This window comes from Marmota flaviventris, chromosome 16, assembly GCF_047511675.1.
Source record: "Marmota flaviventris isolate mMarFla1 chromosome 16, mMarFla1.hap1, whole genome shotgun sequence".
In the NCBI taxonomy this organism is placed as follows: Eukaryota; Metazoa; Chordata; class Mammalia; order Rodentia; family Sciuridae; genus Marmota; species Marmota flaviventris.
Window position 1 is genome coordinate 52,622,313 of NC_092513.1, and position 25,154 is coordinate 52,647,466.

The 25,154-nt window shown below is 42.7% G+C and overlaps 1 protein-coding gene and 1 long non-coding RNA gene across 6 annotated transcripts in view; one reads left to right on the forward strand and one right to left on the reverse strand.

Moving 5' to 3' along the window:
• Positions 1-9,887, reverse strand: part of LOC114098674 (uncharacterized) — a 33,599-nt gene extending 23,712 nt beyond the window's left edge. The window contains exons 1-3 of one of the 2 annotated variants that reach the window (XR_011704833.1): positions 9,802-9,887; positions 8,573-8,724; positions 8,260-8,447 (exon numbers count right to left, since the gene is read on the reverse strand). This is a non-coding gene — a long non-coding RNA (uncharacterized lncRNA). Of the gene's footprint in view, positions 1-8,259; positions 8,448-8,572; positions 8,725-9,801 lie in introns of those variants that run through there. The other variant, XR_011704832.1, reaches the window with a different exon arrangement.
• Emilin2 (elastin microfibril interfacer 2) overlaps positions 8,970-25,154 on the forward strand; it is a 52,730-nt gene continuing 36,545 nt past the window's right edge. Inside the window, exons 1-2 of one of the 4 annotated variants that reach the window (XM_027942890.3) lie at positions 8,970-9,275; positions 9,786-9,908. In XM_027942890.3, coding sequence (XP_027798691.3) covers positions 9,142-9,275; positions 9,786-9,908 — 257 coding nt within the window. In that variant the 5' untranslated portion in view covers positions 8,970-9,141. The remainder of the gene's footprint in view (positions 9,276-9,785; positions 9,909-25,154) is intronic. The other 3 variants (XM_027942891.3, XM_027942892.3, XM_027942893.3) reach the window with 3 other exon arrangements.

The window sequence follows — 25,154 nt, forward strand, 5'->3', positions numbered from 1 at the left end:
AAATGAAAAAAGAGGACACCGAGGTCCACCCCACCCCACTTCACAATCTTCTCAATGTCTCAAGCTCTTTTTCTTTACTGTCTCCCAGGTGTACTGTGTGTGTGTGTGTGTGTGTGTGTGTGTGTGTGTTTCCTATGCTATCTTCTATTTACTGAGTGTCACTTTATCAGGGGTGTGTCTTGCTTAAGATGATAAAGAATTAGATATGCTTTTCTCTGGCTCCATACTGCCTTGTTCAGCGTGCAGTGTGCATTCAATGCAGCATTCTGACTGACTAAACACATCCTCTTCCTGGGGAATCGAACCTAGGGCCTCGTGCACGCATGCACACGCTCTACCGCTGAGTTACACCCATGAGCTCTAAACAAAAATTTTATTTTCCCTGTACTGTGGCTTGAATCCAGGGACATATACCACTGAGCTACATTCCCAGCCCTTTTTAAAATTTTTATTTTGAGCAAGGGTCTTGCTAATTTACCCATACTGGCCTTTGAACTCAAGATCCTCCTATCTTCGCCTCCTTTCCCCACAGTAGCTGAGATTAAAGGTATGCACTACCACAACCCCACAAAACAAATCTTTTCTCTTTTAGTACCTGGGATTGAATCCAGCCAGAGGCACTTCACCATTAAGCCACATCCCAAGCCCTTTTTATTTTGAAAAAGGGTCTCACTAAGTTGCTTAGGGCCTGGCTAAGTTGCCAAGGCTGGTCTTGAACTCAAGATCCTCCTGCCTTGGCCTCCCAAGCCACTGGGACTATAGATATGCACCACCATGCTTGGCAATGACAGCCATAAAATTCCAAGAACTTTTCCTCTCCTTCCCCAAAATGTTGCATTTTCTTATTGTTCCCTGATTTTCATTAAAATATAATTAATCTTCATTTTCATTGATTCCCAATTCGTGAATTTGCTTACTTGCTAAAATTTATGCATAGCCTCTATAGCCGTACCTGTGGCATTTCATGGTCATTTGTGTGACATGGGCAGAGTGGTGAAAATTTTGTCACCAGTGGGTATGTTCCCAGCTGAAGCCCAGCAGGGAAATCCATTGCCTTCTTGTTCCAGTTCATGGTGTAAATAAGTATCTTTTTCATGGTGAATTTGGTGCCACATTTTTTGCATTCTTGTACTTTCTGTTGGTGATTTCGCTGTTTAAAATGGTTCCCAAACATAGTGCTGAAGTGCTGGCTAATGATATATATATTTATATTTATATATTATATGACATACATATATATGACAATTTACATAATTATTATATATATGATGTTTATATATAAATATATATATGGTTGTAGATGAACACAATATCTTTATTTATTTTTATGTGGTGCTGAAGATTGAACCCAGTGCCTCACATGTGCTAAGCAAGCGCTCTACCACTGAGCCACACCCCCAGCCCAATGGCTAATGTTCTTAAGCACAAGGAGGCTAGTGCATTGTGTAGAAAATGTGTGTCAGATAAACTTCATTCAGGCATAAGGTGTTCTTTACCATGAGTATAGTGTTAATGAATGAATCAACAATATATATTAAATTAAGTGTCTTCAAACAGAAACATGCAGAAAACAAAATCATGTATTGACTGATTAACAAAAACATCATGACCAGAGGCTTATAGGAACCTAACCCTAGTGGCATTTGTTCAGTAATTGCAAGTTTGGTGTTCACAGCAATTTTATAGAATGTAAATACTGCAAAAAGTGAGGACTGAACTTAAATAGTTAAAGCAATGTTTAGATTTGCACAATCTGAAATACTAGAGAAAATGTGCTCAAGAATAATCCATACTAGGCTGAGTATGAATCAAGATTGTGCTAACATGTAATAATTTACTCCTATAATCATCAAACACATTCTGCCCATTGAGAACATTTTGTTTATTCTAGATCAACTCCGTTCTATAAATAAACGATGAACTATTACATAGTTTTGATGTGGCTTATATATATGAAGACGTTACTGCCTAAGCTATTGTAATTCTCTTGGAAACAACTCAAAGAGCCTATTTTTGCCAGTTATTTCTTATGACAGAAAAATGTGTCCAAAACCACATTGTAAGAGTGACAGGTTTGGATGCTCAAATATGGAATACGGCACACACTGCAGGAGGTATTCTTAGGCCTAAGGAACATCTGGAGGAAAAAAAAAACAAGGACTAATTGGAATTAGTAACTAATTTCATCTTTTTTTGAGGAAAAAGATATTTAATATTGAATTGCCTGATGTTCTGAATTAATTTATGTAGAGTTATTAATCCTTCTGAAGAGCTTGTTAGATTGCTCTAAATTCCTTTGCATGTTGAGTATAAAATCCAAACAACAAGCTGAGCTATGTGGTTTTGCGGGGAGCAGTAGGAAGAGAACTGGGCTAAAAGTCTGGAGCACATTTGGGGTTATTCCAATTGAATCTGCATGTGTGTTCCTTATACTTCTTTTTGGAAAGAAGAACTACAATAGATGGTCAGCTTCAGTGTTGTTTGGCACACAAAAAAGGGTGATAAATCTCCTTAACTTTGCCACAAATGGTGAGTCACAAGAACAATTGCGTATATTCATCCCTCATTTCCTACATGCCCTCTGCCGAGTGTTTGCATGTGGCAACTCAACTAAATTTCCTGCAAGAGCCACAAGAAGCATTCTGAAGCCAGACATGGTGGTGCTCTCCTATAATCCAGTGACTCGGGAGTCTGAGACAGGAAGATTAATAGTTGGAGGCCAGCCTCAGGAATTTAGCAAGACACTGTCTCAAAAAATGGAAAGGCTCGGATGTTGTTCAGTGGTAAAGTGGGCTATGTTCCATCCACATTACAAAAAATAAAAATAAAAATAAAAAAGGTATTCCAATTTTCAGAGAAGAAAATCGAAGCAAGAGGGGCTTATTGTTTGTCCAAATCATTTTGGTAAGAGGATGAGAGCACCCTAATTTAAAAAAATTTTTTTGTAGTTGTAAATGGACAGAATGCCTTTATTTTGTTTATTTTTATGTGTTGCTGAGTATCAAACCCAGTGCCTCACACATGCTAGGCAAGCGCTCTACCACTAAGCTACATTCCCAGGCCGAGAGCACCATAATTTGAACAATACACCAACTCTGTTGCATGAACACTTACACAGTTTTTTTCATGCATGATTTTATGCATGATTTCAGCTTCTCACAGTTTAAAATTCTCAGGTGACAGTGTACAATGTATTGAGGCATGCTCCCTTAGTCAATGTTTTAAAATTTCTTCTTTGCATCTCTAAAGAATAGTCATTAAAATAATGGCCATATGGGCTGGGGATGTAGCTCAGGGGCAGAGAGCTAGCCTAGCAATGCAGAGGTCCAGGGTTCCATCCCAGCACTAACAAACTTCTTCAATGACCATAGTCCTTAATAATGTATTATCTAATCAATCAATTGATAACAATCTGTTTTGGCTTCAGAAGATATCAAGACTTTATGTGTGACATTTGCAGATAATGTGACATTTGCATATAAATAAGAAAAATTGAAGAACAGCAAGTATTCTTTGTTTTCTTCCCAATTGGAAACTAAAGCCGTTGACAAGACAGAAAGATAGATGTCACTTATAAATTTTAAAGTTTGAGACCATAAATTTTTTTACCAAGGTGCCTTGTCAAAGGCAATGTCTACCTCAGATGGAATTTTCAAAATTATATCAAGTAATTCCTTGCTTCCAAAATCCAGATCAGGCTAGATGGTGGAGCCAGTTAATAATTCTGTGGAGACTTTTCTGCCTCTCCCTGATAGGAGTTTGACAAACTGGATTTTTTTTTTTTAATGAAAGGTGTCATCACTAATTTATGAATTTACATAAAATTTTCTTAGGGTGATAAGTGTTTCTAACATGTTTTGTGGACTTTACAATAAGAATTTATTCCAGATATCTCGTCTCGATTGGGCATGTAGCTCACTGCCTCCAAAAGAAAAGTGTCCCCAAATGCACACAGCCCGATGAGCCTCTGAAATCTTGACAACAAGCAAATGGATTTTATGAAGTAGTTCCACCTTGGATTTCTGCTTTAGGTAAAATGTTCACACAGTGAAGCATATAAATTACTATGGGACACTTTTGCTTTAAATCAGAAGAAATTCAGATTGTTATAGGAAACTAACAGTTTTCTAGTGCTAATTTAAGGTATTAAAACATATATATATATATATATAACACTTTGTGATAATCCAGTGACTCAGGAGTCTGATATCTAGTGTTGGTTGCGGGTGTAACTCAATGGTGGTGAACCTGCCTAGCATGCTCAGGGCTAGGAACAAAGATGAGGGACCAAGAGCAAGGGAATCCCAGGTAAGTCTCATGATTCTCACCACCACCCCCTACCAGGGGTTGAACCCAGAGGCACTTTACCACTGAGCCACATCCCCAGCCTATTTTACTTTTATTTTTTATTTTGAGACAGAATCTCGCTAAGTTGCATAGGGCATCAACTAAGTGCTGAAGCTGGCTTTGAACTTGAGATCCTCCTGTCTCAGCCTCCCAAACTGCTGGGATTTCAGGCATGAGCCACTGTGCCTAGCTAAGTCTCATGATTCTTGATCACATCCTAGGTGTGAATTGGCTTCTCTTGATCCATTTTCCTGTGCCCAGTTGATCAGCAAGTTGGTGGGGGAAGTATCCTGTGCTGCTGCCTCAGGAATGGTCACCACCCTCCTCTCAGACAAACAAGAGCGTGTCTGGGTTTCCTGGAAGCTGAGCAGGTTCACTGCTTCCCAGGGAAGTGTCACTGAGTGCAGAGCCTTATAACAAGTGAATGAGGAGATGGATTTTTTTCTTTAGGTAAATTGATCACACATTTAAGGGTATAAGTTATTATGGGACACTTGCTTTCAGACACAGAAGAAATTCAGACCCATGTGGTCCCATTGTCCCAGATGTGGTACACATCTGTAATCCTAGATACTCAGGAGGTTGACACAGGAGGATCTCAAATTTGAGGCCAGGCTTGGCAAGTTAGCAAGCATGACCCTGTCTCAAAAAAATATATGAAAAGGACTGGGGGTGTAGCTCAGTGATAGATTCCCGTTACTGCAACAATACTTACGCATACCAGTATACACTCATTTATAACAGTAATAATTACATATAATTATATAACAGTAATAACAAAGCTATAACATTATTAATATTTAATATAATCTATAAACTCTAGATTATGATTTCCAAACTATTTTAATGCAACTGTGTCAAATTTTTTTGTTGCAATATTCACAGAAATTGAAAACTTGAAACTTAATGGGTTAAAGTAGTTGGCAATGTATAAAGATTTTACACTCAGTACAGTATACTGATGAAGGCCTTGAATTTCCAGCTACTAGACAGGCTGAAGCAGGAGCACCCCTTGAGCCCACAAGCTTGAGACCAGCCTGGTAACATAATGAGCCCCCATTTCAGAAAACAAAAATGAATTCACACTTGCAGCCTTCTGCCACCCATATCCACATTTTTGCTTATGGCTAGGACCAGACGACTAGCCCATTAGTCTATTTCTTAATGTGCTTAAAAACTCCATACCCAACTGGGTGTGGTGGCAAACACCTATGATCCCAGCAGCTTGGGAGTCTGAGGTAGGAGGATCGTGAGTTCAAAGCCAGCCTAAGCAAAAACAAGGTGCTATAAGGAACTCAGTGAGACCCTGTCTCTAAATAAAATACAAAAAAAGGGCTGGGGATGTGGCTCAGTGGTTAAGTGCCCCTGGATATACTCCCCAGTACCAAACCAAACCAAACCAAACAAACAAACAAACAAAAACCTTCATACCTAGAAAGCACTTCCCTCTGCCTGTTATTATTATTATTATTTTTTTGTTTGGGTTTTTTTTGCTTTTTTTTTTGTGGCCAACTCTCTGGCTCCTGAGTTTGTTATGACCATTCTACTAGAAAGAATAAAGGAAGACTCTCTTGGGATCTTGGCCTAAAGTTTCCTGGGAATGCTGCAAGAGTCAAGAGTGTTCTCTCTTCCAAGAGGCGACTCCACACACCAGGTATACATGGTCCTACATCTAGAGAAACACTTGTAACAAAGTGGGCTCATTGACTGACCGTACCTCAGGAACTATACACCCTTCTGTGTATGGGAATGCCTGGAAGCTCTAAACATGGGGCTTACATCAGTTTGGGCTCACTCATGAATTCTCAGGGTTTTTTGTTTGTTTGTTTTTTGTTAGTAGTGGTAATTGAACCCAGAGCCTCACACATGCCAGGCAAGCACTCTACCACTAAAGTACATCCCCAGCCTGGATCCTCAGTATTTTTGCACAATGCCTGGCATGTAACAGATGTTCAGGATGAAATTTATTTACTGATAAATTCCACTTATAGCTGATTAAGTACAGTCACCCTTAGGTATCTATGGGGGATTGGTTCCAGGACCAAATCTGTGGATGCTCAAGTTCCTTATATAAAAAGCTGTAGTATTTGTATATAACCTGTATAATCCTCCCATATACTTTATTATTATTATGTTATTTATTTATTTATTTTGATATTGGGGGTTTAACCCAGGAGTACTTTACCTCTGAGCCACATCCCCAGCTCATTTTATTTTTTATTTTAAGATAGAGTCCTGCTAAGTTGCTTAGGGCCTCGCTAAGTTGCTGAGGCTGGCTTTGAACTTGCAATCCTCTTGCCTCAGCTTCCTGAGTGGCTGAGATTACAGGCGTGTGCCACAGTGCCCAGCCTCCCATATACTTAAAATCATCTCTAGGGGTTACCTGTACTATCTAATACCTAGTAAATGGCATGTAAATACCATGTACAGTAGAGTGTTGCTATTCTATATTGTTTAGGTAATAATGACAAGAAAAAAGTTTGTACATGTTTGATACAGAGACAGACACAATTTTGCTTATTTATTTATTTTTGTGGTCCTGGGGATTGAACCCAGGACCTTATGCATGCAAGGCAAGCACTCCACCAACTGAACTATATCCCCAGCCCTCAAATATTTTTGAACTATGGTTGGTTGAAACTGTAGATGTAGAAACCACAGATATAGAGGCCAACTGTATAGTATTGTAGTCATCTCAATGTGCAGTTGGTCCTCAAATTTTTGGACAGCTGGGCACAGTGTCACACACCTGTAATCTGAGGCACTCTGAAGGCTGAGGCAGGAGGATGGCAAGTTCAAGAGGTCAACCTCAGCAACTTAACAAGACCCTGTCTCAACATAAAAATTTAGAAGGACTAGGTATGTAGCTCAGTGATAAAGCACTTGTGTAACATATACAAGACCCTTGATCCAATCCCCAGTACCAAAACAAACCAACCAACCTCTTGGACAACTTCTTAGTAGATTCAGTAGAAAAAAAGATTTGACTTGAGCAGTTCAACTCACTTTCAAATTTGAGAATTACCCATATTGAAGGGAAATAATTGTTAGCTGCTAGTTGTAGACAGGCATAACTTAAATGTTTCCTCCCATTTTTTTCCTTCTTTCACTTGTTTCTTCCCATGATATTTTGTGGACAAAATGTTGTTAGGGAGGATAAGGAAGTCATACAGAAAGATAGAGATTGGATTACATGAGACAGCTTTTTTGTCTCCTTCTGTTATTTCCCCCCCACCCCCAGCGTGGGTCTTTTGAAGGCTAGGATGACTTCAGTCCATTATTTGCATGATCTTCCATTTAGAAAGTTCATGGACAGATTATGTCCTTACATGGTATAATTTTCTGCTTGGCTCTTGTAACATCTCGACTTAGGGGATTTTCTTCTCTTTGCAAATCAAAAGTTCAACACTGCCATCAAAGCATATGAGAAATAAAATGGACCAATGGCTTCATTTACTAGAGTAAGAACACAGCAGTTTTATCAGCCACAAAACAATTCACAGCCAACAGTATCCTATGAGCTCACTGGTGTTTCAGTAAATGTATGCAGTCTGCAAATACCTTCATTACAGCGTTCATTAGAGCAGTGGGTCACCTAAAATATATAGCTCTCTCCAATGTCTCTCTGAGAATACTTTGGAGGTGATTTTACCTTAACATTCTTCTGTGGAGTTATTTCATTCCCAAAAGAAATTGGTTAAGATCGGTGTAACTCAAGAATAGGCAGAAAATTTCCAAGTGGAAGGTCGAATGTCTAAACACGGAGAAGGAAAGGCAAGGGCTGGGGGGTGTGATGGGTAGCTTTGGTAGAGTGCTTGCCTATCATGTGCAAGAACATGTACTGATCCCCAGCACCAGACAGAAGAAGAAGAAGAGGGGGAAAAAAAAAAAAAAAAAAAACTCAAGACAATGTCTTTCATATTAATGGAAAAAGAAAGTTCAGACTAGGACATCAGAGGCAGAGGCTGTGAGATCACCTTTCAAACATTGGTGTATCCTGTAATAGAGTTTGATGCTGGGCTTCAGAAGTTGTTGGGAAGCGCGGAGCCTTGGCCTGTCCTGCTGCCGCCTTCGTGTCGACTTGGATGCATAAGGCAGCGCTGGGTAAAGAAAAGGCCAGGGTTCATTTCCCCGTGAAGTCCTCTCCTAAGTCCATAAAGGTTGCGGGGAGGGAATGGCCTCGTCTTGCAGGGAAGGAAATATGAATTGAACCCCTACTCCCTACCCTCTGGGGACTGATAACGGTGTCCCCGGTTCACCCCGGGGAGCCGGCACCCAGGCACGACGTGAAAACCTCCAGACTCTCCGACTGCTGCCACTTCCCGAGGGGCTTGGGGGTGCGCCTGTTGGAAGGTGGAAGGCGGAGTCGCTCCGCTTCTGGGAAGAGACCAAAGGAATGAGTAATTGGAAATTCTGTAACCTAGACCCTTATCCCAAACCCTTTGGCTCTTTCACCCCAGATCCCCTGCCGAGAGGCAAGGGGACTGGAGACTGGAGACGTGGTGAAGGAAGAGTCACGTTTCGGAGAGGGAAGTGAAATAAAGAGGGCGGCACCCGGGGGGACCTGTGCGTCATTGAGGGACCGAGGAGAAGCGCAGGGCGCGCGGGGCTGCAAAAGGAGAAGTGGGAGCGAGTAGCCGTAGGGGGCGGCCGCCGAGCGGGTGGGGGCGCGGCGAAGCGCCCGAGCCTCCGGCCTTTTCGGGCGGTGCCCCGGCAGCTGGCAACCTCGTGGCGCTAGTCGGGATCCGCCGCGCTCCGGACCCTGGCAGGCGGAGCGCGCCCGCCGCGCGCAGAATGTGGCAGCCGACCCGGTCCCGGCCCCGCGCGCTCTGGCGTTGGGTGCTGGCGATACTGACCCTTGGCGGCGCGGGACTGTGCCACGCCGGCCCGCAGTCCGGGTACCCCGCGCGGCCCAGCGCCAGGAACAAGTAAGTGCGCGCCTCTTCGCTGGTCCCAAACCCGAGAGCTCTGGGACCCCACCTATCCCTCCCCGGCCCATCGCCGGGTCCTGGAACTGGCTTGCTAAAGGCGACAAGCGACAGCTGGGAGTCCCTTATGGACTCCCCCGGGAGACTCATCTCGGTGGCCGTGCGCTCCACCGCAGGAGCCTCAAGCAGTGCTGACTCCAGAGACGCGGGACTCAGGGAGTGTCCTGCGGAGCAGCGTGATCTGGAAGGACTCCCAGAAATTCCAGGAGCCCCTGGGGGCGTGGGTGCCTTTCTTTCCCCGGCCTTTCGTGGGGTAAAGGGGCTGCTCTCCGAAGGCACCCTCGTTACACCCTCTGGTGTCTACTGAGTTAATCTCCCGCCTCCGCAGGGGGTGACCGGTTCCCTGACCCTGGCTCCATCCGCTGCTGTATCAGCTCATTCCCTTTTCCCGGGCCTCATTGTTCTCGGGGTGGACTCTACATCCTTCTCCCTCTCTCCCCTTCACCCCAGGAACTGGTGCGCTTACATCGTGAACAAGAACGTGAGCTGCTCTGTACTGGAGGGAAGTGAGAGTTTTATCCAAGCTCAGTACAACTGTCCCTGGAGCCAGATGCCCTGTCCATCCGCGCTGGTGTAAGTCCTGGAGCCGAGCAGCGGGCGGGGCTCACCCGGGCCTGGGCCGTGGGGGTGGGGTGGGGTTGTGTAAAGTCTCTTACAGATCTAGTGAAAACCCAGCCGCTGACAAGTTTGAGCTCTGAGAGGGGCACCAGCTACTGAGTGAGCATTGAGGATGCGCAGGACTTGGGAGTTTGGGATTCCCCAGGACTTAGGAGAGGATGAACAAAACCCCCACCCCCACTTCTCCTTCTCTTTCTCTTTCTCTCTCTCTCTCTCTCTCTCTCTCTCTCTCTCTCTCTCTCTCTCTCAATTTTATTACTAACGTAAGGCAGCTGAACCTAATTAGATCCATATTGCGTGTTCTGGGGCACACAGAAGATTCTAAAATGTATACTGCTAACAACTTTTAGATGTAGGATTAACTGAGAGGTTTGGCTAGCTAGTCTCCTAAAACAAGCAAGTTTTGTCGAATTGTCCCCATAAAACGGATTTCTTCAGTATGGTACAACTCTAAATAAAAGCTTTAGGAATAATTTGCTTAAAAGTATGACTTTTCAAATTAGATTTGAGGATTTGCTAGGCGGTTGTCAGAAGAGAATGATACTTAAAGACCAGGGAAGAATTAATCATCGTTTCTCTTATAAAGATTTCACCATAAATAAAAAATAAAAGAAGAAGAAGAACAGGAAGTCATGCGATAAAGTACAAATTCCGTTAAACACATCACACTCATTCGATTGTCATCAGGCAAGTCTTTGAGTTTTTGTGTAAGTCAGATATCAGAAGATGGGCCGATGTGAATAAATGGCTGTTGGGGAAACACATGTGATAGCTTAAATTGTTTTCCACTAAGAATACGTTGTTTGTCTTAGAGCACAGTTGTCATCACAGCAAAGAATGGTCAGTAGGCAGATCTGCCTTGCAAATCTAAGGGACAGACTGAATTTGTACTCTAGGAAACCTCCTTCCAAGGGGCAGTAGATAGGATACTAGATAGCAGATATTCAGGGTGGAGCTGACACTGGATTTCACTTGGGTGACTGGGGGAGCTGCAAAGAGGGATGGGACAGTTCCTGTTGGGCAAAACAAACCCCCACGGGTGGTGGCCATTGGGAAACCTTAGAAGAGGCCTCTGATTTCTAACTCATAGAGGAAAAGGCTAAAATGGAGTTTCTGGCTATCACTTAGAGTGAAAAATAAGCTGTCAGAGAGATAGATACTGTCATCCCATTTTAATCTAACCAGTAAGATTTAGACCTCAGAGTCCAGGGTCAGCAGTCAGTGACATGAGAACCAAGTAAAATTTTTATGTTGTGGTAGAGAAGTGAACTAGGTCTTCAACACCTTTTGAATGATTTTGTTTGGAATTAGAATTGAATTTTTAGGGGGAAAAAATTCTTCATTTCATAGAAGGACTGTATTTTGGGGTTTGTTAATATTTTTTAATACTGTGGCAACGCAGAAGTAAATGAATTTTTCATTTGGGGAATAATTATTTTTGTTTAAAAGATGACTTGTTTTTTCATTTTCTCAAATAATTTTAGCTGGGTGGAAAATCAAATGATTTTATTGTTGTATTTAACCAAAACTCAAAGAAACTTGGTCATCAGTGGGGAAGTGAATTGCCTCCAGATCTACAGGTTAATGAAAGGCAGTAGGAGTGTATTTTTGCCACCCAGTGAGGACAACAGAATTGTTATTTTATTTATTTATTTTTGGTACTAGGGATTGAACTCGGGAGCACTCAACCACTGAGTCACAGCCCCAGCCCTATTTTGTATTTTATTTAGAGGCAGTCTCACTGAGTTGCTTAAGCACCTCACTGTTGCTGAGGCTGACTTTGATCCCGAGACCCTCTTGTCAGGTGCTGGGATTACAGTCGTGTACCACTGTGCATGCTAGAATTGTTATTTTTAAAATGGCAGTTGTTTCTGTTGTTTTGTTAAATCAAACCAAAATAAGTGACCTGGGTATTCTTCTTCAGTAAAAATCTGGTAAACAATTCAAGCTTATTTTTACATCTTAAGTATTGCATTATAAATGTGAAAATTTTAAAATGCACAGAATATTTTTATTGATCAACTTGAAAATCCTTTTTTTTTAACACAATGTCTTTATTTATTATTATTATTATTTAAAACATTTATGTTTAGTTGTAGTTGGACACAATACCTTTATTTTATTTGTGGTGCTGAGGATCAAACTCAATGCCTCACACATGATAGGCTTCTTCTCTGAGCCCCAGCCTTCTTTATTTGTTTTTATGTGGTGCTGGGATTGAACCCAGTACCTCCTACATGCTAGGCAAGCACTCAACCACTGAGCTACAACTCCAGCCCTTCAACTTGAGAATCTTGAAGAAGCTTTGGTAGTTAATCCAATCTTGACCTTAGGGATAAGAAGGGTATGGTTTACCTTCTCTCTCTCTCTCTCTCTCTCACTGGAAATTGAAGCAGGGGAGCCTTACCACAGGGCTACATCTCCAGTCCTTTTTATTCTTTATTTTGACACAGGTCTCACTAAGTTGTCAAGGCTGATCACCAACTTGAGATCCCACCTAAACCTCCCAAATTGCTGAGATTACAGGTGTGCACCAGTGTGCCTGGCTACCTTATTTTTCAGCAACTAAATGTTTCCTATATTTAAGGATTTAGTGGATGAATGAAAACATAAGGAGAAACATTCTTTTTTTCAGTTGTAAATGGACAACTGATACCTTTTTAATTTATTTATTTTTATGTGGTGCTGAGGATTGAACTCAGGGCTTCACATATTCGAGGCCAGCACTCTACCACTGAGCCACAACCCCAGCCCAGAGAAACATTCTTTTTATACTTAAAGAGGATGAATGGTTGTATCGCATGTGATTTCTTTCTTTCTTTTTTCTTAATGTATATTTTTAGTTGTAGATGGACACAATACCTTTATTTATTTGTTTTAATGTGGTGCTGAAGAATGAACCCAGTGCCTCGCACGTGCCAGGCAAGCGATCTGCCACTGAGCCCCAGCCCCAGCCCCGTGATTTCTTTATCCTTTCTGATCAGTTCCTAAGCCTGCCGGAACTCTTGAGTTCACTGGTATTGTACAAGGACACAGCCTTTGCCTAGTGTTTCCCTTAGAACCAGAGACCTGCAGGAGTGAAGTTTCTTTGGAAATGCACTCTAGGGTGACCGAGGGGTAATTCTTGTCACTGTTAGAGGTACAGACTGAATGCTGGCTGAGATGGCTGGAGTGTTTCTGCATCAGGGATGGTAGGTTTGGCCCATGCAGAGCAGAACTGAGGGCTGGGGTGTAGCTCAGTGGTGGAGTGCCTGCCTAGCATGGGCTAGCATGGGTTCAGTCCCCACTTCCAAAGGGAGAGACAGAGAGGGAGAGAGCAGAACTAATTCTTAGGGGCAGTGCAAGGGAAGAAAAGCCCGGGAAGGGGTCAGAGAGCAAAGCGAAGACATTGGAGGAGGAAATACTGTTGGAGACCCAGAAGGCTTGGAGGCTGAGACCTTCAGAAAGGCCTGGCAGGGGCAGGGTGGGGGTGGGGGTGCTGGCACTGACAGGAAGTAACTGCTCATGCAGAAACAGACAGCAAGTCAGTGGGGTAATCGTGTGAATTAGGGGAGTTAGTTGGAAGGAAATCCATTTACCCAGGAATCTATATGGTACTTTGAAGACTGGTAGAAAAAGGGAGTTATGTGGTAGACAAGCTGGTAAAGAATTACTTAAAAATTGTACCCATTTGGGGGCAGAGTGAAGAAGCCAAATGAGAAAGACTGAATGACCTCCGAGACTGAGGGGAATTCCCTGGGGAACAAGGGGCTTGAGGGAGGGACTCAAATCAAAGGAGAACTGCTGCACCCAGCCATAGCATCGGGCGTGAGCAGCCTCCTTGTATGTAGAGACTGAGGGCACATGCATTTTCAGAAGGATTTATTTCTGAATATGAAGATGCTGTTTGTATATATGAAGAACCAGGGGCATTCTACCACTGAGTCAAACCCCCAACCCTTTTTTATTTTATTTTGAGACAGGGTCTTGCTAAGTTGCCCAGCCTGGCCTTCAACTTGAGGTCCTCCTGCCTTAAGCCTCCTGATTTGCTGGGATTACAGGTGTAATCTGTGCCTGACTGAAAGCAGGAGGTTTTTATATGATATTTGGGCATACCAAGAGCCTGCCAGGTGGAAAGCTCTGGGTTCAACCCCCAGCACCACGGAAAAACAAACAAAAACAGTTATACCCACTTTCATGGGAGGCAATTCCCATATAAGTGCAGAACAGTTTGTGTGCACGTGGCCTTAACCTCACTCTACTGTGGATCACTTTGCTATAATTCAAGGGACTTTGTCATGTGTCACATTGTCTACTATGTTATACAGTTTGTTTGCTTATTTTAATCACTGACACATCTAATGGTTTAGGCTGCTGGGTCAGTTGTTTAAAGCGTGACATTCATGAGACCAGAGTTGCTGAATATAACTGTAGGGGCCGGGGGGCCTGACCGCCTCAAGACAGCGCACTTTTACTCCAGAGCTCAGCTGCCACCACAGAATTTGTTACAAGGGGATGGTGTTCAGAGAGTATTTCCAGAAAAACAATTTAAAGCCCATTCCCTAATGAAGTGAGTTAGTGCTACTATTCTTGTGTGTAAAAATGATACATTTTTCTATGAAGATTTAGCATCACTTAAGAACTTAGAAGTAGGGCTCTCTCTCCCTCTCTCTCTCTGTCCCTCCTTCCTCCCTCTCATACATAAGCACTAGATGTAAGGAGAGTCCCTTCAACAGAAAATGATTTGTCTCCCCTTAGCTAATTCCTAAAGTGGTCCAGTGGGATGGTAGTTATTTATCATTGAGTCTGAATTCTCAAAGGGGGCCTAAGAAAAAAAAATTTTTTTTTTTTTGCTGAGATAATTGTTTTACTTTCTACTTCCATATTAAGAAAGCCGAGTGTCGCTGAAATTTTCATTGCATTGAGGAATTTTTCTGATTGCTCATAAAGCCATTGGCAGTTTGGCCTGTTCTGTAGACTTGTGGCCACCCACGAAGCGCTTAGGAAATAGCCAGTCAATACCGTGGATCCCGACCTCTGAATGTGGAATCTTTGCATGGAAGCCTGGGGAGGTTCCCTCTTGGCCCTGGGCTGGCTTTGGGGATGAATTTTGGAAGACAGGGGAATCTGAGTGCCTTGGATTTCTTCCTGTGGGGTATGGGGCAGATGGACTTCTTGGAACTGAGGCTGCTTCAGAAGGGACTGTCACTCTAGAGTGTGTCCTTGGGGTGTCATGAACCCTTTGTGTTCCTTATCTTCTGTCTTGGGATCATTACCCCCCATTTTACAGGAGGGTAAGTGGTTAGGAAGTAGCAGAGTCTGCAACCGAGTCCTGGTATGTTGTTTTCAAGCCTTAGGCTCCTCCCACACCACACCCCTATAACCCCTGCTGTCTAAACCCTCACCCACCAGGATTCTGGCAGGGGTGTGTATGGGGACGGGCACCTGCTGCCAGTCCTCCATAGGGTGGAAAGGGTCGAGGGAAAGGTGTGCAGTCTCCTGCAGCCCCCTCCGCCCATTGCTGATGTTTGGGTGGACTGGTGGGAGACTGCGGCAGTTCTTCTCTTCACTGGACTAGGCACGACTTTCTTTCATGCATCATTCATGCATCGTGGAAGGAATTCCAGATAGTCACAGAACCTCCTGCCTGGCCAGACAGCTGTTCCTATTTGTGGCACTTGGAGGCTTCCTGTCCACGGAGCCTCTGCATTGTTGGCAAGGATGGCCAAGGACCCCAGATGCAGGGCAGGATGGTTGTCAGTGTTCTCTTTGCCTTCCAGCTCAGGCCTGGGAATTTGCTACTTTCTGACCCCATGAACAGACTGGGGCTTATCCGCGTCTACCCTGCCCCACCTGCCAGCTTCCCACCACCTCCTTATGCTTTGTATCTTGGCAGAATTTTTCCCATTCTTAAAAAAAAAAAAACAAAACCAAACCTCATGAGCTGGGGGAGGGATCTGGGTGGGGTCAACACAGAGCCTGTGAGCTGCTGGGGGAATGCAGAGGGAATGTGCAGCAGGTGTTAGTTCTGGGCTGGAGTTCCAGGACACCTCTATCCTCAGATTCCCAGGACAGCAGAGGATGGTGGGTCATTGAGCTGGAAGAAAAGTTGTCTGTTAGGGAGCAATCTCCTCCCAGAAAAGTCACTTTTTCTTTCTAAAGCACACAACATTTAAGGCTAGGGAAAAAAAAATACAACAAAACCTGTGATGGCTGACTTCTACAGCCAACTTTATGTTTACTACATCTCCAAGAACAGAATTGCATCCAAGTCAAAAAATGTTTTGTTTTTGTTTTTTTCCCCTGCAATACTGGGGATTGAACCCAGAGGTGCTTTGCCACTCAGCCACATCCCCAGCCCATTTTATTTTTTATTTTGAGATAAGATCTCAGTAAGTTACCCAGATTGGCCTCGAATTTGAGATCCTCCTGAGTTATGGGGATTAGGGTTGTGCTCTACCACACCCAGTCTATGCTTATTATTTTATTGTTGGCACAGACTTGGCCTGGAGATTGGGTAGGACAGAAGCTGGGTTCTTAGAATATAATGCTTAAGGGCTATATTTTCTATCTTTTTTTCATCTTGGAAAAAAAATTATTAGTATTCAAATAGAGGTTATGGCCTTAAGAAAAACAGGTTGCTTCTTGTTAAAATCTGCTTTAGTCCTGTTAATTGGGTAATGGGTCTTGCTCATGATCTGTTCCACCCACATTAGCTTGTGGTACTTGAGTTAAAATTCAGAGGTAGCTAGGAGAGGGCAAGTGGGCGTGGGTGGCCTGCAGGGAACTACTAATCTTCAGTAGGGCTGGGGCAGGCTCCCTGTGGTTCCTCCAGCTCCATCAGAGCTGGGTGGGGTAGCACACCACTTGCTCTGGAAGGAGAGATAGGAGACTTGGCATCTGGCCTGTGTGACTTCAGGCAAGTCCCCATGTCTCCATTGCAGGGTGGGGAGAGGAGGCCCAAGTGAGAGCCCTGGTAGAGGACTTGTCAAGCCAGCACTATCACTGGACTGTAAGAAGCACCAGGCAGAGGGTCTGGCGAACACAGTTTTCTATTTGGAATGTTGATCTTTGAAGGCTGATCTTTGAAGTTCATGCAGATATGTTTGAAGAAGACTGGTGTGTTGAAGAACATAATAACTCAGTGAGCTAAGATGATAATTAAGAAAATGGCATGCTTAACATCAACCTTTAAAAATTAAGTGAAAATCAGAGAAGGCTTTGAAAGTAGAGCCAGCCGTACAGTTTCTTTAGGGAGTGCATGCCAGCGATGATGTCTCTTTCAAGCAAATGTTCCAGTTGCTGGTGGGTGTGTATTGCTGTTTCTGCAGGTGTTTGCATGCCTGTGGTAGAGTAATAGAGAAAGGGTGGCTAGGATGTTGGGTATTGTGGTTAACTAGTGCTGATCCCTAGGTAATCCTTCACCTAACCACTAACACATTGCTTGATTTTTTTTTTTTTGGCCAGGGCCTTGTACATGCTAAAAATATGCTCTCCCATTGGGCTATATTCTCTAGCCCCTAATTCTTTAATATTATGGGGGGAAAAACTTTTCCTTATGTGGATAATATTAAGATATTACTCGTGTTTGCCGAGTGTGACTAACATGGTAGGTGCTGCATACAACAGTTACACAATGCTTTACGTACTGTTTTTTAAAAACCTAAAACTGATAAACTCTGCCAGCATTTGGATTACTTCCAGTCTGTCACACAAATGTTCTGATTTATTGCTTCTCCGAAGTAAAGAAGTCATGGAACCAGCAATAAATGCTTCCTGAACCAAATAGCCAGGATCTTTCCAAACACCAGGGTCAGAATCATTATAGGAAAGCTAAGGATCCCAACTAGTGGCCAGTCCTTCCGTCCTTATGAAGCAGTTTTCTGGGCTTAAAAATAACAGTGAACCATTGGATCAAATGATGTAGCTGAGCGTGACATATTGTTACAGAGGACAGTTTTCCTGGGAGGATCCAGGGGGGAATGTGGTGCTTTTCAGTGTGACAGCAATGCACATCGAAGGAAAAATAACCATCAAAACTAAACTCAAGGGGAGGGAGGGGAAAGGAGGGAGGGGGTAAGGGGGTAGGAATGAAGGTGGAATGAGTGAGACATCATTACCCTAAGTACATGTAGAAGACACGAATGGTGTGAAATACTTGATGTACAATCAGTGTCTTGAAAAAATTGTGCTCTATATGTGTAATATGAAAGGAATTGTATTCTGCCATCATGTATTACAAATCAGAAATAATTTTAAAAAATTATATTTATATAAAAAAAACTAAACTCGCCAATAAGTTATCTTCTTTCCTTCCTGTTTTAAAGGGGGTGATGGGGTGCTGACAGAAAGTAGGGAGGATTCAAAGGAACTAAATTCCTGGTTTGAAAATGCTGCAGAGGGCAAACTTGTTGGGGTGTGTCGTTTCCAGGGACCCAGCTGCTCTTAATGTTTTTCCCCCCACCTAAGAAAATACCAAAAGATGAGGGAATACGCCTAAAAATTATGCTTTGCAGTGTCAGCCTTTCAGGACAATGTAATGTATTATGCATTTGGCTAAGAAAGAAACGGTGGAGGCAAAGCCGTCTCAAGCTGGTCATTTGGATGAAAAAAAAATTTGCTGAGATGTCTCAGAATTTGCCCAGCTTTTCCCCATCTCTCTCCACATTTGTGATGCTTGCGAAGGGTTCTGCCTAATGTGTGGGCTTCCTTAGATTATCTTTTAACTGAGATCAGTTCTCAGTCCATTATAAAATAAGGTGCTAGAGATGGTTCCCCCTGGCTGGAAGGTTTTCCCTACATCTGCCGGACAGGGATATTGTTAGAGGATAATGAGATAAGGCTATAAAAATGCCTTCTAAACCATACTGGGGGAAAATACTGCTTGTTTTTCTGCTAACTGAAGCTTTTCCACATATCTTGAAAAGGGAGGACCAAAGCTGCGGCTGCGATTGCGACAGAGCTCGGGGGGGGGGGGGGGGGGGTGGGGGGGGGTGGGGGTGGGGGGGGGTGGGTGGGGTGGGGGGGGTTTTGCAATCCATCCAGCCCTTTAATGGGAGAGCTCATCTCCATTAAGCGTTTCTCTGGCCCTTGTCAGCCCAGAGTGCTCACATGCTGTTCCTTTTTCTCTGCGGCGCTGGGGATGGATCCCAGGCACTCGCATGCCGCATGCCGAGCAGGTGCTCTACCTGTGAGCCGCACCCAGCCCCTCACATGCTGTTTGAATGAGGGGCCTGGGCAGGTAGGCAGCAGCAAACCTTGATATTCTGAATATTCCAGAATCTGGAATCCAGCCTGCCAGGCTGAACAGGGGTCAGGCTGGTTTGTGCATCAGGTGTCTCTTACCTTGGTGGTTCTCCAGGAACTTCCTAGACAAGGATGAAGGCCAGGGCCCTGAGCTGTGCTATGATAGGCCAGGCACCCCTTTCCCATCACAACCCATTGCATCATTTTCTGGCCTCTGGCTGGATATTTAGGAGTCATTCTGTTGCATCATTGCAGAAAACAAGTGGTAAGACAAAACCCAGAGTTCCCTCTCACTGCCTGCAGGAGGGAAAGCCAAACTGCTGCGCATAATGCTTCCTGCACCAAATAGCCAGGATCTTTCCAAACATCCGAGTCAGAATGATTATAGGAAAGCTAAGGATCCCAACTAGTGGCCAGTTTTTGCTGTATTTTTATTTTTATTTTTTTAAATTTCCGTGCTGGGGATTGAACCCAGGACCTTGCACGTTAGGCAAGTGCTGTACCACTGAGCAACATCCCCAGCCCCTGTTCTATTTTTTTTTTTTAAATGCTAGCATCCATTTTTGTGTATTTTACACAAAATAGGTTTGTTTGGGGGTTTTTTGGTACTGGGCGTTAAACCCAGGGCACTTTACCACTGAGCCACATCCCCAGCCCATTTTATTTATTTATTTTTATTTTTGAGACAGTATCTTGCTGAGTTGCTGAAGCTGGCCTTGAACTTGTAGATCCTCCTGTCTCCGCCTTCTGAGTCACTGGGAGCTCAGGTGTGTGCCACTGTGCTCAGCTACAAAAACCTGTTAAATCTCAGTTCTCAAAAGGCAAGACTCACAGGCTGTGTGTCTGAAGAGTAATCCTGTACATTAAAAACAAACAACTCAGTTAAGTCCATTTTAAAACTGTAAAAGACTCAGAGATGCTGACATTAGTTTCTAATTGAGATTTATTATTGGATTTTCAAGATAAGACTCTAGCACTTTGCTTTCACAGATTTGGAATTTTTATTTTTATTTCTGTGTTTACTTTTTGATGCTGAGGATGGAACCGAGTGCTTCACACATGCTTAGCTTTTTTTTTTTTTTTAATTTTTTATTGTTGGCTGTTCAAAACATTACATAGTTCTTGATATATCATATTTCACAATTTGATTCAAGTGGGTTATGAGCTCCCATTTTTACCCCATATACAGATTGCAGAATCACATCAGTTACACATCCATTGATTTACATATTGCCATACTAGTGTCTGTTGTATTCTGCTGCTGTGGGGTCGGGCTCCAAATTCCTCAATAGGACACCCATAGCACAAAAGTTAATAACTAGAATCAACAAATGGGACTTACTCAAACTAAAAAGTTTTTTCTCAGCAAAAGATACAATAAGAGAGGTAAATAGAGAGCCTACATCCTGGGAACAAATCTTTACTCCTCACACTTCAGATAGAGCCCTAATATCCAGAGTATACAAAGAACTCAAAAAATTAGACAATAAGAGAACAAACAACCCAATCAACAAATGGGCCAAGGACCTGAACAGACACTTCTCAGAGGAGGACATACAATCAATCAACAAGTACATGAAAAAATGCTCACCATCTCTAGCAGTCAGAGAAATGCAAATCAAAACCACCCTAAGATACCATCTCACTCCAGTTAGATTGGCAGCCATTATGAAGTCAAACAACAACAAGTGCTGGCGAGGATGTGGGGAAAAGGGTACACTTGTACATTGCTGGTGGGACTGCAAATTGGTGCAGCCAATTTGGAAAGCAGTATGGAGATTTCTTGGAAAGCTGGGAATGGAGCCACCTTTTGACCCAGCTATTCCCCTTCTTGGTCTATTCCCTAAAGACCTAAAAAGAGCATGCTACAGGGACACTGCTACATCGATGTTCATAGCAGCACAATTCACAATAGCTAGACTGTGGAACCAACCTAGATGCCCTTCAATGGATGAATGGATAAAAAAAATGTGGCATTTATACACAATGGAGTATTACTCTGCATTAAAAAATGACAAAATCATAGAATTTACAGGGAAATGGATGGCATTAGAGCATATTATGCTAAGTGAAGCTAGCCAATCCCTAAAAAACAAATGCCAAATGTCTTCTTTGATATAAGGAGAGTAACTAAGAACAGAGTAGGGTCGAAGAGCATGAGAAGAAGATTAACATTAAACAGGGATGAGAGGTGGGAAGGAAAGGGAGAGAGAAGGGAAAATGCATGGAAATGGAAGGAGACCCTCAGAGTTATACAAAAGTACATACAAGAGGAAGTGAGGGGAAGGGGAAAAATAATACAAGGGAGGCATGCTTAGCTTTTGCTCTACCACTGGACTACATGCCCAGCCAGACCTGGGGATTTGAAAGCACCCTAATACACAGTTGTTTAACTTTATGGAGCTGGGCGCAGTGGTACACACCTATAATCCCAGCAGCGTGAGAGGCTGAGTCAGAAGGATTACAAGTTCAAAGCTAGCCTCAGCAATTTAGCAAGGCCCCAAGCAACTTAGTGAGACACTGTCCCAAACATAAAAAAATAAAAAAAATAGAATGAGCTAGGGATGTTGCTGAGTGGTTAAGTACCCATGGATTCAATCTGTGGTACCAATAAATACAAACCAAACCAAAAACAATAACCAAAAAACCCCAACTTGTTTGAGGTATAAAAGTAAACTGTACAAATTTGAAGTTGAATAATTTAATATTTTGATGTGTATATACTCTTGAAACCATCATCATAATAAAAATAGCACACATATCCATCACACCCCCAAATTTCCTCAGGACCTTTGGTAATGCTTCTGTCCACCTTCTCTTCACATACCCCTGCCTACGAACCATTGATCTGCTTTCTATTACTTGAGATTTGTTTGTATTTTCTAGAGTTTATGTAAATAGTGTCAAAGGTATATAATCTTTTTTGGGGGGACAGTCTGGCTTTGAGCATAATTATGAGATTCATGGTTGTTGTACATCAATAGTTGATTACCTTTATTGTTGAGCTCTGTTCCTTTGTCTGCATATACCATCATTTGTACCTAATTGAGTTGTAGCTGATGGCTTATGGGGAGATACAAAGTATGGGCAATTATTTATGTTGCTTGTAAGGTTACTTCCCTGATTTTTCTGAACAACAGTTGAGAGGAGAGAATAACTACATAGCAGATGTAGACATGAGACAAAACCATAATGGAGTTTTACAAAAAAACACATTTCACATTCATAGCCCTGGAAAATGTTGGATTAAGGATGCATAATTAGCATAAGCCATTTTGAATTGGCAGAAAGCTCAATCGGGTTGAGAGAAGACTTGTAATTAGGGGTCTGTTGGTTTCTCAGTTTCATTAAACAAATATTTTCGTGCATGGCCTACGTCTGACCCAGAGCTGGGCTCCACGGAGATTCAGTAGGGACCCCTTTCTTGCCCTCTGGAAGTTCAAAAGTGAGACAAGCAGATAAAATGAGACAAGTAGAAATAAGTACAAAATGTAGGAATGAGGATTGCAATAAGAGAACCACAAAGTGTTCAAGGTATTCAGAAGTGGGAAGAATTATTTCTAGCCAGGAAGAACCTGAGAACTTGTTTGGAAGTGGCGACATTTTGGCAGGGCTTTGAAAGAAGGTTCTAGTTGAGTATATGCAGGTGGGAGTGGAGTCAAGGCCAGCATAAGTCATGAAACAACTTGAGCAAGGACCCAGAGGCCGGAAATGAAGGGACATTCTTCATTCAGGAAATGAAGGGAATAGCAAACCAAGGTGTTGGTGGAGTTGGTTCCTCCAGGACTGAGAGCTAAGGGTCTGTTCCAGACTCTCTCCTCAGCTTGTAGGAGGCCATCTTCTCCCTGTGTCCCTTTACGTCACCTTCCCTTTATACCTGACTGTGTCCAAATTTCCCCTTTTCTATCTAGCCATCCATTCGCCCATCAGTATTGGGGATCGCTCTACCATGGATTCCATCCCCAGCCCTTTTTAAAATTTGAGGCAGAGCCTTGCTAAGTTGCCCTGGCTAGACTTGAACTTGCAATTCTTCTTACAGCCATAATTTCTTTCTTTCTTTTTTTTTTTTAGAGAGAGCGAGAGAGAGAGAGAGTTTTTTTAATATTTATTTTTTAGTTTTCGGCGGACACAACATCTTTGTTTATATGTGGTGCTGAGGATCGAACCCAGGCTGCACGCATGCCAGGCAAGCGCACTACCGCTTGAGCCACATCCCCAGCCCCATAATTTCTTTTTTTGAAAATGTGCTAGTTGTCCATTTGTATGTTTTCTCTGGAGAAATATCTGTTCATGTCCTTGGATGATTCAATTTATTCTTTGGCGGGGAGGGTACTAGAATTGGATCCAGTGACCTACATCCCCAGTCCTTTTTATTTTTCATTTTGAGACAGGTTTTCACTAGATTTCCCAAACTAGCCTCAAACTTGCGATCCTCCTATCACTATAGATTTGTTTGTATTTTCTAGAGTTTATGAAAATGGTGTCATCTGTTTTGGGAGGTCTGGCTTCTTTAAGCATAATTAGGAAATTCATCCTTGTTGTACCCTATCAATAGTTGATTACCTTTTATTGTTGAGTACTGTTTGCAAAACACGGTCCTGTCAATATACCTAAGAAAGGCCAGATGCTGCTCAGTCATATATCACCCCATGCCCAGTTTGACTTCCCCACACAATTCTTTGGCTCTGATGAGATCCCTGATCAAAACCTTCCCTGACTCCCCTTTACCTGAACAATGAAGTCCAAACTCCTAACCATGTCATTACAAAGTTGAATTTTGTCCTCTAATAAAGATTTGTTGGAGTCCTAGCCCCTAATACTTCAGAAAGTGACTTCATTTGGAAAAAGGACCTTTTCAAAGTCAAGGTAATCAAGTTCAATTGGAGTCTTAGGATGAGTCCTAATGTCATATGACTGGTATCCTTAGAAAAAGGGGAAATTTGTCTGGGCCAGGTAGTCAGCCAGATCCCAGGTACTCAGGAGTCTGAGGCAGGAGGATCAGGTGAATTAGTTCCCAGACTGTTGACTGGAGGTTATGGAAGGATCACTTTTATCCACGAGATAATCAGGACCTCATTATTCATCACCTCATAGCAGGGAATTAACTATAATCCATCATGGGGGAAAAATGAGTCCATTATTATAGAAGGGGGATCTTCTTGAGGGGAAATTCTTCTATATCACTTCCATTACCCTTCCCATTAACAGCAAATACAATTTTGTTTTTATTTTTTTGTGTGAGTTTTTCTTTTATTTTTTTAAATTGATTTTATGTTTTTAAATACATGACAGCGGAATGCATTACAATTCTAATTACACATACTTACCACAATCTTTCATATCTCTGACTGTATATAAAGTAGGTTATGCCCAATTCATGTCTTCATACATGCACTTTGGATAATGATGTCCATCACATTCCACCATCCTTGCTAATCCCCTGCCTCCTCCCTTTCCCTCCCACCCCCTTCCCTATCTAGAATTCATCTGTTCCTCCCGTTTCCCCTCCCTACCCCACTATGAGTCAACCTCCTTATATCAGAACATTCGGCATTTGGTTTTAGGGGGATTGGCTAACTTCACTTAGCATTATCTTTTCCAACGTCATCCATTTACCTGCAGATGCCATGATTTTATTCTCCAGTTTTGTTTTTTTAAAATCATTCCAAGCAGCCCCCCTTCCCTCCCGTTACTTGTCACAACCTCAGGCCTGGGGGTGGGCAGCAGTCTTCCAAAGTAAAATGCTGCCCCTTTAAGCAGAGGACATCTGAGTGACAATGTGTCACAGGTGACTTCAAAAAACACTTTGCAGTACTGAGTTAGCATGATCTCTGAAGGAAAAGCCTCAGTTATAATGTTTTCATCTTTTCCCCAATGTGGTCATAAATTAGAAAAAAAAATCAGTATTCCTATGTTTTCAGTTTCCAGATTATTATTATGTTTCTAACTGAGAATGAATTGACCCAAAAGAAGAGC